The sequence below is a fragment of the Chinchilla lanigera genome, unplaced genomic scaffold (genome assembly GCF_000276665.1).
Source record: "Chinchilla lanigera isolate Chin_1 unplaced genomic scaffold, ChiLan1.0 scaffold00037, whole genome shotgun sequence".
In the NCBI taxonomy this organism is placed as follows: domain Eukaryota; kingdom Metazoa; phylum Chordata; class Mammalia; order Rodentia; family Chinchillidae; genus Chinchilla; species Chinchilla lanigera.
The window spans coordinates 1,218,972-1,233,327 of record NW_004955438.1 but is presented as its reverse complement, the minus strand read 5'-3'; the positions used below and the strand labels follow the sequence as shown (position 1 = coordinate 1,233,327).

General features: G+C 50.2%; 1 protein-coding gene across 5 annotated transcripts; it reads right to left on the bottom strand.

The window, feature by feature from the left end:
- Positions 1-1,920: 1,920 nt before the first annotated feature.
- Gstz1 (glutathione S-transferase zeta 1) lies at positions 1,921-14,338 on the bottom strand. 5 transcript variants are annotated; one of them, XM_013517154.1, is made up of 9 exons: positions 14,249-14,273; positions 12,013-12,064; positions 8,943-9,010; positions 8,299-8,379; positions 7,881-8,006; positions 6,078-6,156; positions 5,481-5,533; positions 4,695-4,744; positions 1,921-4,009 (listed from the first exon to the last, which is right to left on the bottom strand). In XM_013517154.1, exons 4-9 carry the CDS (start codon positions 8,347-8,349, stop codon positions 3,883-3,885), a joined length of 486 nt encoding a protein of 161 aa, XP_013372608.1. In that variant the 5' UTR covers positions 8,350-8,379; positions 8,943-9,010; positions 12,013-12,064; positions 14,249-14,273; the 3' UTR covers positions 1,921-3,882. The 5 variants fall into 5 exon arrangements, with proteins under 5 accessions (XP_013372608.1, XP_005390246.1, XP_013372607.1 ...); XM_005390189.2 differs by lacking the exon at positions 14,249-14,273 and adding an exon at positions 12,342-12,779; XM_013517152.1 differs by having other exon boundaries at positions 2,041-4,009; positions 8,299-8,426; positions 14,249-14,338.
- Positions 14,339-14,356: the final 18 nt, after the last annotated feature.

Genomic DNA, 14,356 nt, shown 5'->3' with positions numbered 1-14,356 from the left:
AAGAATTACAGGCAGATGGGAGAGGATAGCTATCCATGGTTGTACAGAAGGACATATTTCAATTTAATATTCATTTACAGACCAATGCTAATCACATGCTTCATTTTGAGATGAGAGGTAGGTCCAGAGGAGCTTGTGGGAATCCTGCACTATGTCAGGAAGCTTTAGAAATGCCAGGTCATGAGTTCCTCTGAGAATAGAAAAGGGTGTTATCCTCTCATTAGCCCGCCCTCAGTCTCAGGAGAAAGGCTTAGGTCCTGTGGGATGGGGCTGAAGTCAGCAAAACATCAGGTCTCCACATTCTTGAACAGCAGGGCAACTGACAGTGTCAATGACTTGTACTCCAGTGGAGTCCCCAGGGATGGAAACACAAAATAGCCTCACTGACTCAAAACTACAGGCCCACTGATGGAGACTGCTCTTTCTCCCAAGCTGCAGTCAGTCGGTGAGGCCAGAGACCTACTCACCCCAACCCCTTCCAGTTGATCCTGAGTAATGGCCCTCTGGGGCTGCATTCTCTCTGCAGCCTTCCCAAGTGCATCTCCCAGCTTCCCTGACTTCCTCACAGTCCAATCTCCAAAGCCCACAGGAGATACCAGAAAAGGTGTTCCTGAGGCTCTTCCAGGTGAGGAAGGGAGCAAGAATGGTTCTCAGCCCTGGCCTTGAGACCAGTTTGTGTTCCTACAAGATGTGTACAGAGCTCCTACATCTTAGGTTCTAGCTTTAAAAAACAAAAATATCATGAAGTAACGTGATGGACTACTGTCCAAAACCAGTGCAGCTGAGAACCGAAGGTTTAGGGTTTAGACACTTCCTCTGAGTGGTACACATAATTGATGATCCCTGCAAGAATCCAGCACTTTCCAGATAAGTTACTGTAAAGGAGCCCTGAGTTTATTTGACTCAGACACATTTCTGGTTTTGTAGAGGATAGGTTTGTCTGGGTTTGAGGGAACCAAGAAAGGAGGATGTGATGGTTATGTCAAATCGATTAGGCTGCAGAGTACCAGATAAAACATTATCCTGCATCAGAGGATGTTTCTAATGAGATCAGTATTTGAATGTGTGCACTCAGTAAAGTAGATGGCCCTCCCCAATGTGGGTGCGTATCACCCAGGCTGTTAAGGGCCCGAACAGAACAAGAAGGAAGATGATTGCCCCCTTTTCCCGCCTCACTACTTCAGCAGGGACAACTGTCTCATCTCTGGCTCTGACTGGGATTTCCACCACTGACTTCCCCAGTTCTCAGGTGTTTGGGGTGGGACTCAATTACACCCCATTTTCCCAGGTCTCCAGCTTGCAGACAGCAGATCATAAAAATTCTTGTCTTCCATCACATGGGAAAATTCCATATAACTCACATCCCTCCTTTCTCTATATCCTACTGGTGTTGCTTCTCTATTCCAGAATTCTAATGCAGAGGGCTTCAGAGAAATATGGACTTCAAGGGGCTCTGATGCTTCTGTGCTGAATCCAGAGGACAAGCTATAGCATTTGTTCCCTACCTACCCCCAGCTCAGGACTGATTCTCGCACATCAGAATACTTGTTGAGCTACAGGACCCAAACTAGGGGAAGAATATGTAAAATGAATCTGTACATTAGATAAGGGTTTTTTTTTGTTTTTTTTTTTTTAAATACTGTTTGTTAAGGAGGTTGTATCACTTCTGCACCTGATTGGTATTTCCTTAAGATCCATAACATTTTTGCCACTAGTTTTGGGTGGTTGATGGGACTCCAGGTTAAACAGCTTCATACTGTGTTCTGATACTGCCTAGGAGGTGACCTAACTTGTGTCCAATTAAGTCAACTCCTAGCAGTCACCTTGGAACAGGCAGGCAAGGAGATAAGCAAGATACACACAGTTGAGTGGTAGGATTAGAGCCGATTAAACTTCAAGGAGTAAGTGCAAGGACATATATAATCAGTAAGAGCCATGTCTGTTGTATTTCTGGTCACACCTGCACACATCCCAGCTTCTAGCTGGGTCACCTGGGAGGGCTCCCTGCATGTTGGCAGGCTGAACAGAAGCAAAGGCAAGGTCACTGCTACCTGGAGTGGTCCAGGCTTCAAGATTATTTTATTCTAGGAACAGGTCAGGCCTCATTATATCTAGTTCTTTCTAGAAACATATAGGGCAGGAGGAGGGGCCTCAGGTTGTCTGTGTTTCTGTACCTTGTTCCAGATGTGGATTCTGTCTAGTTCTCTCACTTGCAGATGTCTCTTGCACTTCTGTTCCTTGGAGACTGAGCAGAGGAAGGTGGTGGGGGAACCTGGTACCTTGAGCAGTGCTGCAAATCCCTTAGGGTCAGCTGGGCTCACAAAAGCACCTGTTGGTGGGGGCAGAGCTAGGTGCCTCCTTATTCTAGGAGAGTGGTGGCAGCAGCCCCAGTGGCCAAGCCAGCCCCTGAAGCTGGCCTGCTGCTCCTCTGCTCCTGCCACCTTTCCAGGTGCAGGGACACATGATGCAGAAAGAGCGGCAGGAACATACCTGAAGTGTGGGCCCCCCCCTCCAAATTCGTCCTCCTGAAAAATCCACCTTCATTTCAGACATCTAAATCAGGTGATAATTCCTGGTTTCTGGGCTGAGATTAGTCTTTTACCAAGTAGAGGTTTCTTGTGGAGAGACCAAGGGAGCCAAACAAGTCTACAGTAATTAAGGAAGAGGATCCAGGTGGCAGCAGGGCGGGACAGGAAGTATCGCTGGGTCTCCTTCATCCTTGCCCTGTGTAATCTATCTTTCTGTCTTTGGGTTTGCAGGGACAAACCTGCCTTGGGGAAGAGTGGCTCACTTTGGTCATTCTAGAGTTTGGAACCAGGTCATTTATGAGAAGTGAGGCCACAAGCCCAGGATGAAGGGGAAACCAGGTGCCCTGGACTGAGGTGGAGAAAAGGGGCATGTGGTTGAAAGGTGGCTTCCATTTGAATCAGACACATAAAACCTTAGCTGTCGAAAAGCCAAATAGGAAAAATGAAATCTCAGGTAGGCTCTAAAAGGTCATTTTGTCTCACCAATCTCCCTGCAAAAACTCTGCCAAGAGGTGGCTCTAGTTCTGCCCGAGCATTGCCAAGCTCGGGGGCTTGTTCCCCCCAGCACAGCCCGTGGTGAATTGTCACTGGCCAGTCTCCTGAGCTCAAACCGCTGTTCATGCTCCCCTGAGGGGAGTCTGCCTCCCAATGCCAGGACCATTTGTGACTCGGTTTATGGAACCGCCTAACGCAGAGACGGGTCTAGAGAATGCTGCTCCTGCAGAAAACGGTCAACTTGCCTCTCTGGGCTGAAGTGGAACGCTTTTAGCCCTGGGAATTCGGCGGGCTGCCACATGCTTCCTTTCCTGATTCTTGTATTTGTTCTCCTGGATCCTGTTTCTCAAGCAGGCCTTTGGGCTATTTCTCTTCCTTGCCCTTGGCTTTCAGGGCAGCCAAGTGGCTGGCTAACTTCCTGAATCCAGACACACGGATTCCAGCTAGGGGCAGTGTTACTCTTCTGGACCTCAGCTCCATCTTACTGAACAAGCTGGAGGGCTGGGAATGACCGGACTGCAGTCTGAGCATTCTCTGGAGTACTGTTAACAGCGGATGAGAAGACGAGTCCAGGGTTCCTTATGGTGCGCTGGTAAACTTGCCAGGCATTTAATCCATTTTCATTTTGTCTTCATGACTATCCCATGACCCAGACAGCAGGTAATATTTCAGACATTTGACAGATTGTAGGATTGAGGCAGAACAAAGTTCAGGGGAAAAGCAGACCTACAGCTACAGCTCAGATCCAAGGACTGGAGTTCAAGTCTCCTGCCTCACCACTTACGCCTCACTTGTGTCAGCGCACTCAGCACCTGTCTGCTCCTGTGCCTGCCTCGTGCCAGTGGGGCGGGGTTGGGAGCTAGGCCCTCAGCTCAGCAGGTGTATCGGGCTGCCGGCAGGGGTGAGACACTTGGAAGGCCTCCAGGGCCAGCAGTGTCTTATTGATCCGTCTAATGGTAGGGTAGGGGTTGAGATCAACCTTGAACCTGTGGGAGAGAAGCACCTTGTAAGCCAGAGTTTTCATGGACAGAGTAGGCAGTGAAGCAAGGCTAGATAAAGTCCATGGGGCTGACCAGGGAATGACAAGAACTGCTTCCTGCTGTGCGGACCCTTTTTACAAGTAGCTCTCTGGGGATGGGTAGGTCTGGTGTGGTATCACTTGGCATCTCTGTTACCTACTGTTTCTATCTATGCAATGACCCTTTATTGAGAACCTGCTATGTACAAAACTTAGTGTCAAGAATTTACATATCACAAGCTCCTTGGGGGTATACATTTCCATATTCCTAATGCCTGCCTAGCAAAGTGCCTTCCAGAGAGGTACTCACTCATGTGAAATTGAAGGGCTGGTAGAGAGAAACAGAGGTAGAGCTCTCTGTAGAGCAAAGACCTACATCTGGGGATGGCAGGCTCTTGGGGTGCCCACAGGTGAGCCACTTCCTCTTAGGAGCAGGGACTGTCGGTACAGGATCACCTGAAGTACGGTGAGCTTAGCAGGACATTTCGTTGATTTTTTCCACCTTGTCTCTTTAGGACCAAGGTGGTTGCTGTAGCCCAGCACAGTGCGCCTCCTGGCCAGTTGGGAAGGGTCTGCATGAGATGCTCCGTAGGAGCTGAAATTGGAGGCCCAGCTGGATGGAAGCAGAAGGAAGGGCAGCAGGGCTGTCTTACCTGTCAGCATTTGCCACCTGAGGAACTAAGCACAGGTCGGCCATGGACACCTGAAAGGGGAGCAGGTGGGTTTGTGTTGGGGTGAGCAGCCCAGACTCAGTGTGCCCACTGCAACCGCACGGAGGGTGCCAACCCCTATGCGCCCTTCTGCCTAGGCTCCTCCACCCATCCCTACCGCCCCGCCCTCCCTCTTATCTCCCCAGGGCTGTCTGGCTCTGTCCCCTAGAGCCACAGTGCTTCCAGGCTGAGCTCCAGGTGCCCTGCCAACCATGTGGTGGCCGGAGACAGTCTGATCCCCCTGGCGATGTTATTGTGCTTGTTAAAACTGCTATTATCAGGCCCCTAGTGAAGGTTCCCAGCAGGGAGCTGATGCCTCAGGAGCCAAGGAACCAGAACGATCAGAGCCAAAGCCTGTAGGATTAAAGGGTACCGAGTGGTACGTGAATTCTAGAGTCTCAGAACTGAGAGGGAAGGGAGACATCATCTAGTCTAAATCCTCAGCTGATGCCTGGCCTACCAGGCTGTCTCAGAGGGGCCGTCTTCTGACATGGACACCTCACTTCCTCTGAGGACAGATTAGGAGTGAGCTAGCAGCTCCCTATAAACTGACTGCCTGGCCAGAGATCTTGACAAGAGGAGATTTAGCACGCTTCTGCAAGAGCCTCTGCAGGAAGCCATGTCCTGGCTACCTCAGGGGGAGGAGATGGCTGAGTCTAAGTGGGAGAGAGGGGCAGCCTGAAGGCAACACCAGGAGGAGACCTGGCGAGTAGGTCTGGGGACACTTACCTCATCTCCCACGCAGAACTTCCCCGCTGTGCCGTGCAGGATCTGCTCCAAAGCTGTGGGGAAAACATGAGTCACTCACTCTGGGCACAGAAAAGGGACATCGGCCTTTGGAGCCTTGGACTCCACAGTTACGGAATGAGTGGTTATCTGAGTGAAGGCTGGGGCGTGGGTGCTAGAAGATTTGTCACAGCCAGGACTGGAAAGAGTTTCTGGGAACAAGCCTGGTTCCCCAAGTCCAGCCACAACTGCCCAAGTGGAAGAGAGAAGACTTATAGCCAGCCCAGGCCTCAGCTCTCAAACTGACGGGTCCAGGCTTTTGCTGGTCTTAGTTTGGCTGGAGCGGGCAGTGAAGCAGAAGTTGAGCTATCATCCAGTTGTGCAGGACTGTGGGCCTCCTGCACTGAGATTCCCAGAAGTGCTGGAGCTTGAGGCCAGGCTCGAATGCCTGCCCAGTCTGCTGCCTCCTGGCCCTGCCCTCACTGATGCCACTGTCAAGATCGACACAGCCCGGGAGGCTGGTAGGATGCTCAGGGCCCTGTGCTCTAAGGTCATTTCTCCGAGGTCACTCTGAAGCAGTTCATAGGAGTGAGGACTCACCGTCAAAGCCAGAACAGATGACATTCTGAGCCCAGGACAGCTGGTTCTCCGTTCCCACTTGCTTCAAGACAGACAGGTTCTGCACAGCCCAAGGAAAATCTCTGAGGTTTTCAGACTAGCCTCAGCCTTCCCCTCAGCCGAGTTCTTCCCCTCAGGGAAGCTCAGTTCCCATCTGCCTTAGGCTGTTCCTCTCATCTCCCTCTCCCTGGACTCTGTGGACCCCTTGTTGCCATCGTGGCCCTGAAGCTGCAGGAAGGAGGCTACCCCAACAACCACCTTCTCAGACTGCCCCAGTGGCCCCACCTGTCTGAAAGCCCTGTGTAAGAATGGGGACGCAGGACACCACCATGGCTACGGCAGGCATGACCATACCCTAAGGCCCATTTCCTCTGAAACCATGCTTATTCCTTTTTTGTAAGGGACGTAGTCCCTCATACAGAAGAGTTCAGTGCAGGTTGGGGCTGCAGAGGGGAATGGCACAGGTTTTGAGTCTGGTGCACCCTTGTATCCCGGGAACCCTTGTACCATTTTACTTCTGCTTTCATTTCCTATAAATGGGACGTTGGTCTGCTGCAGTCTGCTTTGTTAAAATAGCAAGATGATGCAGGCATAGGGCACAGTTGCATAGGCACCTGGCTTTGACTTCTACCCTGCTACCACTTGGCTGTGTTACTCGGCAAAGGCACTCCACCTTTCTGAGCTATTTTCTCACAAAATCAGGAGTTGGCACAGAACAGTTTTAATATTTGCTTTTCTGTTCCACCCATGAAAACCTTAACAAAACAAAACAAAACCAGCCAGGAGGGGCTGGGGATGTAGCTTAGTGGTAGATCATTTGCCTAGTATGCGCAAGGCCCTAGGTTCAATCCCTGGCAAAAGAAAAGAAAAAAAATAGCTATTAAAAGAACCAGCCAGGCATGGTGCCATATACCTGTAATCCCAGGACTCTGGGAGGCTAAGGCAGGAGGATCACAAATTTGAACCCAGTCTGGGTAATGTAGCATCTTAGTGAGGCCTTATCACAAAATAAAAAGGACTGGCTATCCAGCTCAGTGCAAAGGTCCTGGGTTCAATCCCCAGTAGTGGGAAAACAATAACTTCTATGAGAATCCCAGTATAAGCATACCTGGGAGATATTGCATACTTAGCTCCAGACCCTGCCAATAAAGTAAACACGGCAATAAAGTAAGTCATGCGGAATTTTGGTTTTCTGCACTTATAAAATTTCGTTTACACTATACACTATAGTCTATTGGTCAAGCAGTATCATTATGTCTAAAAAATGTACATAGCTTAGTTTTAAAAATGCTCTTAACAATCATCTGAGCTGTTGGGAAAATGGCACCACTAGACTTACTTGGTGACTAGACTAACTTGACTAAACAAGCTTTCAATGTTAAAAAAACAAAAATCTTTAAAGCACAATAACACCAAGTCTAATAAAATGAAATAGGAAATGTGTATGACAGAGAACACATAAGAGGGAGGCTGCTTGAGTTAAATGTTGGGAGCCTGGACCTGACCCTGTTCAGATCCTCCCATCACCCTGGCCCTTTCACCACCTCTGGACGTGTCCTTGGAGACCTAGTGCTTCCTGGAACACAGCTGGGGACCTATTAGGGTGGAAGTTTCTTGGATCCTTGCTCCCTTTTGCCACATGGTCTAGGTCAAAGTCTGTGAAAGTTCCGTCTTCCTGCTACCTCCACCCCCAAGCTGGGCAGCTCCCTGTGGACCCGTCAGAGCTAGTGTATAAGGGCACCAATGTGGGAGGTGGGCAAGGGTGTAAGGGTACAAGTGCCTCACCTGCAAGGGCTGGATGCCACCAGCGATGAGGTCAGAAATCATGCGCACACTGGCCCTCTTCTTTGGGTCTTGAGGCAGGAGTCGTGGAGTGGGCCGAGTCTCCTCCAGGTACTCAATGATGGCCAGCTGTCCAGAGAGGGCACTGAGAGAGCCTGAGACCCTCAAACCACAAGGGACAGGGCCAGAAATCTCTTCCTCCGGTGCTACCTTCTCTCCCATATGCTCTTAAGCTAGAGCCCTACAAAGCCTTTTTGGACCTTGTTCTGCACAACTTGGTTTCCCATGTGCCCCGCTCTCTGCTCATCTCCCAAAATAACTTCTAACAAATATTTATTGAGCCTCTACTGTGTGCGCCTTAGCCACACACAGGAAAGGAAGACATACCCAGTCCTGTCATTCACAACTGCTCCATACTCACTGACTGGCCAATGGTGATTCCATCAATCTTCAGGGCTGGCACCTGCTTCATGGGATTCAGTGTCTGGAATTCCTCAGAGAACTGTGGAGACCACATCATGGTGGGCTAGGTCACCTGGCCTGAGTTGGCTAGAACAGAGCCAAGCAAGCAGGAAAAGCCCAGACTTGCCACCCATCCATATTTCTCTAGGGATGGCCCTAGCTCCTGACTCTAAGATAACACCCTAGGGGATCCATGCACTATCTCAAACTCTAGCAGCTGCTGAGCTAAAGACTTCATCCCAATGGCCTGGCTATGTGATTTTCCCCGCATCTCCTACTGTGCCCACCAAGGCAACTCCTACCCCAGCCGGCTAGCCAGGAAGCCCAGTGTGGGGCAAGGACCCACTCGCCACTCAACAACGTGCAGTGAAGCACTGGCGCTCGTAGGGTGTGGTGCTGAGCGTGGAGCAAAGGCCCGTCCCCTGGCTCCTCTTGCCACATAACTTACCCCCTTGTCCCACAAGAGAGAGCCAGCAACACTCTCCAGCCAGAGAGGGCAGGGGAGAGGCGTGTACTTCTTGGAGACAGACCACCCCCCACCTCCCAGGCTGGCTACTCTCTAAGGTCCAACTCCACATTGTGGTCTGGGGGCAGCGTCCTTACCTGTTGCCCCCCATCTTTTATGAGGTTGATGGGCACTGTCTCATAGTTGATGCCTTTCAATGCCAAAGCTAGGAAAAGCCAGATAGGAAGGTCAGGAAATCACTTCTGGCTACTTGGGGTCATCTAAGAACCGTCCCAGGGTGACATTAGGCTGCTGAAGGGTGGTTTCTCCACACTGCTGCTGGTCGAGACGTAGCATGGCACTCTCCTCCTCTCCACTTTCCTTGTCGCTACCCACTACTCTATTCCAGATGTACAGCAGTACCACTGCACCCTCTGGGCCTCCTACAGAGCCCTCGTGCTCCCTGGGTGGCCCTATGAGTCGTGGTCCACTGCAGGCTCCTGGGACAGCGGAGTGTGTCCTGTTCACCGCTGCCCCTCCTGGGCCTTGAACAGCAGCAAGCAGGGTGTGTTTATTGGAGACCTGTAATATTCCCTTAACAAGGCATCTAGAGGCCAGGGGAAGATGCTTGGGGATTGTGCAGAGCACGATGGGTTAACAAAACTATTTAGAGAAGAGTCTTTCAAAACCATCCTCTCTGTGCTCAGGGCTCCTTGGTGGTCTTAGAGCTCTGTGGCGACTCTAGCGGGCAGGTTTCCTCTCTATCCTCTGGCAAGGTGAGGGTAAAAATGCTTGGTATACTCCTTTAGTGGAGAAGACTGTGTGTGCGTGTGCGTGTGTGCGTGTGTGTGCGTGTGTGTGTGTGTGTGCAGGTACACTTGGGTATTAGCATATGGCGGTAGCTGGTCTCCTACAAAGGCAAAGGAGTAGAGGGAGAACGGGACATCACAGTGTAAGGACAACCTTCAGTGGGCCAGTGTCCTCCTTGGTGCTGGTCAGATCCACTTGGACAGTGGGACAGTGAGTGCGTCTGGCACTCAGAGGAAGAGGCCGAGGCCAGCAGGCCCCACAGACAGCACTCCTACTGTTCTGGCTTCTGGCCCAGCCAGGGTAGAGTCTGCGCTCAAGGAAAACAGCTGTTCTCGGAGGAGTTTCTCTTGGCACCTGATGCGCCTGCTTACTGAAGCCACAAACTCCGCTGCGGGATTGCGGGGACAGGGACGGGTGTTACTCAAGATGGCTTGGCAGTTACGGCCAAGTTTTGAAACAGGCTGTTCGAGTTCAAATTTCATCACATGTATTTGTTAGCTGTGCGACCTTCAGTAAGAGGCCTCTGTGCCACAGTTTCCCCATGTGACAAGCAGCAAAGTGTAACAGTTAAAAGTGTGGATTCTGCGACTGGTACAACCCCTGTGCAAATCAGTGTGGAGATTCCTCAAAAAACTAGGACTAGAGGTCCCATTTGACCCAGCTACTCCCCTTCTGGGTATTTTTCCAGAACAATTAAAAACAACATACCATACTGATATATGTGTACCCATGTTTCTAGCAGTGCAATTTGTCATAGCTAAATCTTGGAAACAACCCAAATGCCCATCCACTGAGGAATGGATAAAAAAGAGGTGGTATTTTCATACAATGGAGTATTACTCAGCTATAAAGAAAGATAAACTTGAGGCTTTTATAGGTAAATGGATGCAACTAGAGACTATATACTCATAAGTGAAATAAATCAGGCCCACGTGTGTGAACATCGTATTGTCTCCCTAGTGTAAGAAACTGAAACAGTAAATAAGATACAAAAGGTACTGGGGCTGGGGATTTAGCTCAGTGGCAAAAGCGTCTGCCTGGCAAGCGCTAGGTCGTGAGTTCGGTTCCCGGTACCGGAGAAAAACCAAAAACCAAAAACCAAAAAAAAAGATACAAAAGGTACAATAGATATTGTGAAAGGGAAAGAAACTGCACAAAAGGAAAGAACAACTGGGGTGGGGCAAAGGAGAAAGGAAAGAAGGAAGGAAAAAAATATATATATACATACAAGATAGCTAAGATAATCGTACTACTAACTTTTATTGGTTTATTGAAAGGAACAATTAATGCCTAATTGTTTGATCAATCTTGCATGTCTATCTCTGGTAATCTGAGCAACTACTTTAAAAATAACAATATGCTCTATAACAACCATTGTTAATTTTTCTGTCATCTTGTTTTGAAATTTTGTATTGTTTTTATTTATTTATTTATTCTCTTTAAAAAAAAGATGAGTAAGTTCTGGAGATCAAATAAAAAAAGTGTATGCTCTGGCTGTGGGGTGTAGTTCAGTGCGAAAGCTTAGCACACAGTCAGCCCTGGGTTTGACCCCCAGCATCAAACAATATGCATTCTGTAGCCAGATTATTCGGTTCAAAGTCCAGCTCTACCTCTCATCAGCTGCATGGTGGTGGAAGATTTAATGCTCCTGTGCCCAGGTTTCCTAATCTGCACAACAGCAGCAATAACAGTCCCTCCTCTGAGGGGGCTGAGGTTGACAGGGAATCGGGTACACAAAAGCATTCATAGCCAGGCATGTTAGCACCTGCCTGTAATCTCAGCACTCAGGAGGCTGAGGCAGGAGCACTGCTGTGGGTTTGAGGTCAGCCTGGGCTACATAGTGAGTTCAAGTCCAGTCTGAATTATATAGTGAGACCTTGCCTCAATCAATCAATTCATCAAAATAAGTTTTTAAAAAAGCATTCAGCTCCGAGCTCTTCCTCAGTATGAGCTGCTGTGGCTATGACCCTTGGCCAACGATGGTGTTAACCTGAAGGAGGAAAGGGGTCCAACTTAGGACTAAGGGAGTGGGCTGTAGTTTCTGTTCCACTAAATTCTCTGTAGTTGACACCAAACAGTTCTGTTTAATTTGCCAGATCAAATAAGACGCAAGGGAGGCCAGCTGTTTCCCTGCCAGTTACCAGGAACCTCTGGATTTTGTGAACCTACTTTAATCATGGTTGCTGAGGGGCTCTGGAGAGCAGCACAGGGAAGTGGAAGTCCCTTTCCTCCCACCTGCTATCTCCGTGTTGGACTTCTGGGGTAGGGGTTCCATTCAGGGATGGGGATCCAGGAGACCAGGGACATCGGTTGCAGGGTGAAGCCCTGCCCGACTGAGTTCCCCTTGTTGCAGGCCAGCTTTGCACCTGGTTTCTCCACCCCACCCCACCCCACCCCACCCATGTGCCCAGCACTTACCGATTCGAACTCTCCACGAGCAGGAGCTTCGGAAATAGGAATAGAGGATGGGCTGAGGAGAGAGAGGGTAAGGGCCTGAGTTACTCCAGGCTGGGTGGGTTTCTAGCCCCAAGAACTCACCAGGAAGGAGCTCTCAGCCACCAGCCCAGGGCTTCTTCTCATTGTTCAGGGCCTTCTTCCCCAGCTCTGTTTAGGCAACTCAGGGCTGAGTCAGAGCTCTCTGGATCAGGGGGTCTGAGAGTCACATGAGACCCCTGAAACAGCTGGCAGGTTCCCAGGTATGCTGGCAGCTCCTGAGGGTAGAGTGGCTCCACAGGTGCCTGGCTCACCTTGCTAGACTCCGTCATGGTGCTGTGGTGACCCTCAGTCTCCCAAGGAATGTCCTCACAGAGCTGCACCACAGGGTGGAACCCTGAAGGGGTGGGTCCCGGGAGCCAATAGGCGAGCTGCTCTCAACAGGCAGCAGGGGAACTTTGACTCTGGTCAGAAAGGGCATCCCTTGCCAACCTGGATTTTTCTCATGCTTTTGGTGGAGCTGAGGTAGGATAGAAGTGAAAACTAGATAGAAAGGAGAACAGGAAATAAAGATTTTTAAAATCATATTTTGAAGAAACAAAATGCAGCTTCAGAATACAAGCCCAGTTTATTTTTTTTTTTCCTCTGAAGTTTCTTGAGGTAGGAATGAGTGAAAGTGATATAGACAGCTAAGTTAGGTAGAAATATAGGCAATTAGACAGGGCTGGGCCCATGAGAGAGTCAATGCAAAAATGAAAACTCATTACAACTAGCTGGAGGCGCATCTGTTGGAGGCCAGGCCTCAAGATAAAGTGGCAATGACCAGGCCTGAGATAAGTGGTAACACCTGGTCTAGTAAAGTCTAGCTAGGCATCAGTCACCTCAGTGGGTGACCAAGACCCTCGCACTCATCCCTTCCTGACCATCCTAAGGCAGGAGCCTTCAGTACTGTGTAGGCAAAACAACACCTGAAGGCCAGATAGGGTCCTATGGGCTGCCAGTTGCAACCTGACCTTTAAGGTGAATTGGCATACCTGCCAACTGAGACCAACTGGGAGTCTGCAGGATTGGTGGATGGAAGTAGAAGAAAATGGACACCAAAGCATTAAAATTAGAAACTTGGTCTTTCTGCTACTGCTGGGGGGGGGGATCTCTGCAATCTTATTAGGGCAAGTCTTTGTACACTTGCTATGATTTGCTTCCGCATTAGATCAATATAATCTAAGCGGCTATACTGATGGTTGTACCCACAGGGCTGTGCTCTGTAAAACCTCCCCTGATAAAATAAAAAACAAAAAAATAAACCCTCCCCTGAATAGTGCGGTCCTTGGCAAACCACTTTCCGGGCCTCCTCCTGTCTTAGGCAGAAATTATCCTTCCCTCAATAAATATTTCCTACTCTTAAACTCCTTTGTGCCAAGACCAGTAAGTTTTATCATTAATTTTTTTTGCAGTGCCGGGGATCGAACCTCGATCTTGATGTGCACTAGGCAAGCCCTTTACCACTGAGCCATACTCCCACCTTTTAAATCATCTCTTACACATTTTCCAGAAGACTGCAAGCGGGAGGGCGAACACTATTGAGATGATATAACGTCCCACCTTCCTTAGGATTTTAACAGTGTTTCTCAAACTTCACTGCGCGCGAGATTTGGGCCGCTTGTGACACTCTCAGCCCCTTCCGCCAGAGCTTACGGGGCTTTAGGGCTGACCGGAGGAAGCGTGTGTCCCACCCGGGAAGCTGCCCCAGGTGACTGTGATGACTTAAAAGTGCCACAGCCTTCCCTGCTCCTGGGACTCTCTTAAAATGTAAACACCCCTGGAAGGCCATCCGTTAACTTAGCACGGCCTGGCAAAAACGAGTAGGCAGAGCTACGCGGGACCACGAGGCGAGGGACAAGTGCTATCCCTAGATTCTATCACGAACTGTGGGCAGGAAGTGGGTAGACAGAAGCGCGAGCTCACTCTGCCAAGAGCAATCAGCCACGCGAGCCGCCGCGAACCCACTCCTTCGCTGCCCACCGCCTCTCCCCACCTCCCCCCACCCCGCAAGCAGCGCGCAGGCGCAGAGCGAGCTAGGCGCGGCGCACGCACGGCACGCTGGGAGTCGTTGCGGGAGCCGCTGGCGAGGGGGAGTGGCGCAGCCTTGGCCGCACCCCTGCCTTGCTCCACGTTTCTCCCGGGGTTCTCGGCACAGACCTTCCCGGCTTGCATCTCGCACCTCTGGCGACCCCTCTTCCAACCAGCAAAGTTCGCGCCCGCTCGGCACTCGCCGGCGATCGAGGCCCAGTGAGACTCTCACGGGTCAGACCGCGGCCGGGCCTGCGGG

Excerpts from the sequence above, each read along its gene's own strand:
- Gstz1 (XM_005390189.2), bottom strand. Across the intron at positions 9,011-12,012 it reads CTCGTGGAGAGTTCGAATCG|CTTTGGCATTGAAAGGCATC; the intron begins GTAAGTGCTGGG and ends GGCTTTTCCTAG. Across the intron at positions 6,157-7,880 it reads GTGGCATCCAGCCCTTGCAG|AACCTGTCTGTCTTGAAGCA; the intron begins GTGAGGCACTTG and ends TGGGCTGTGCAG.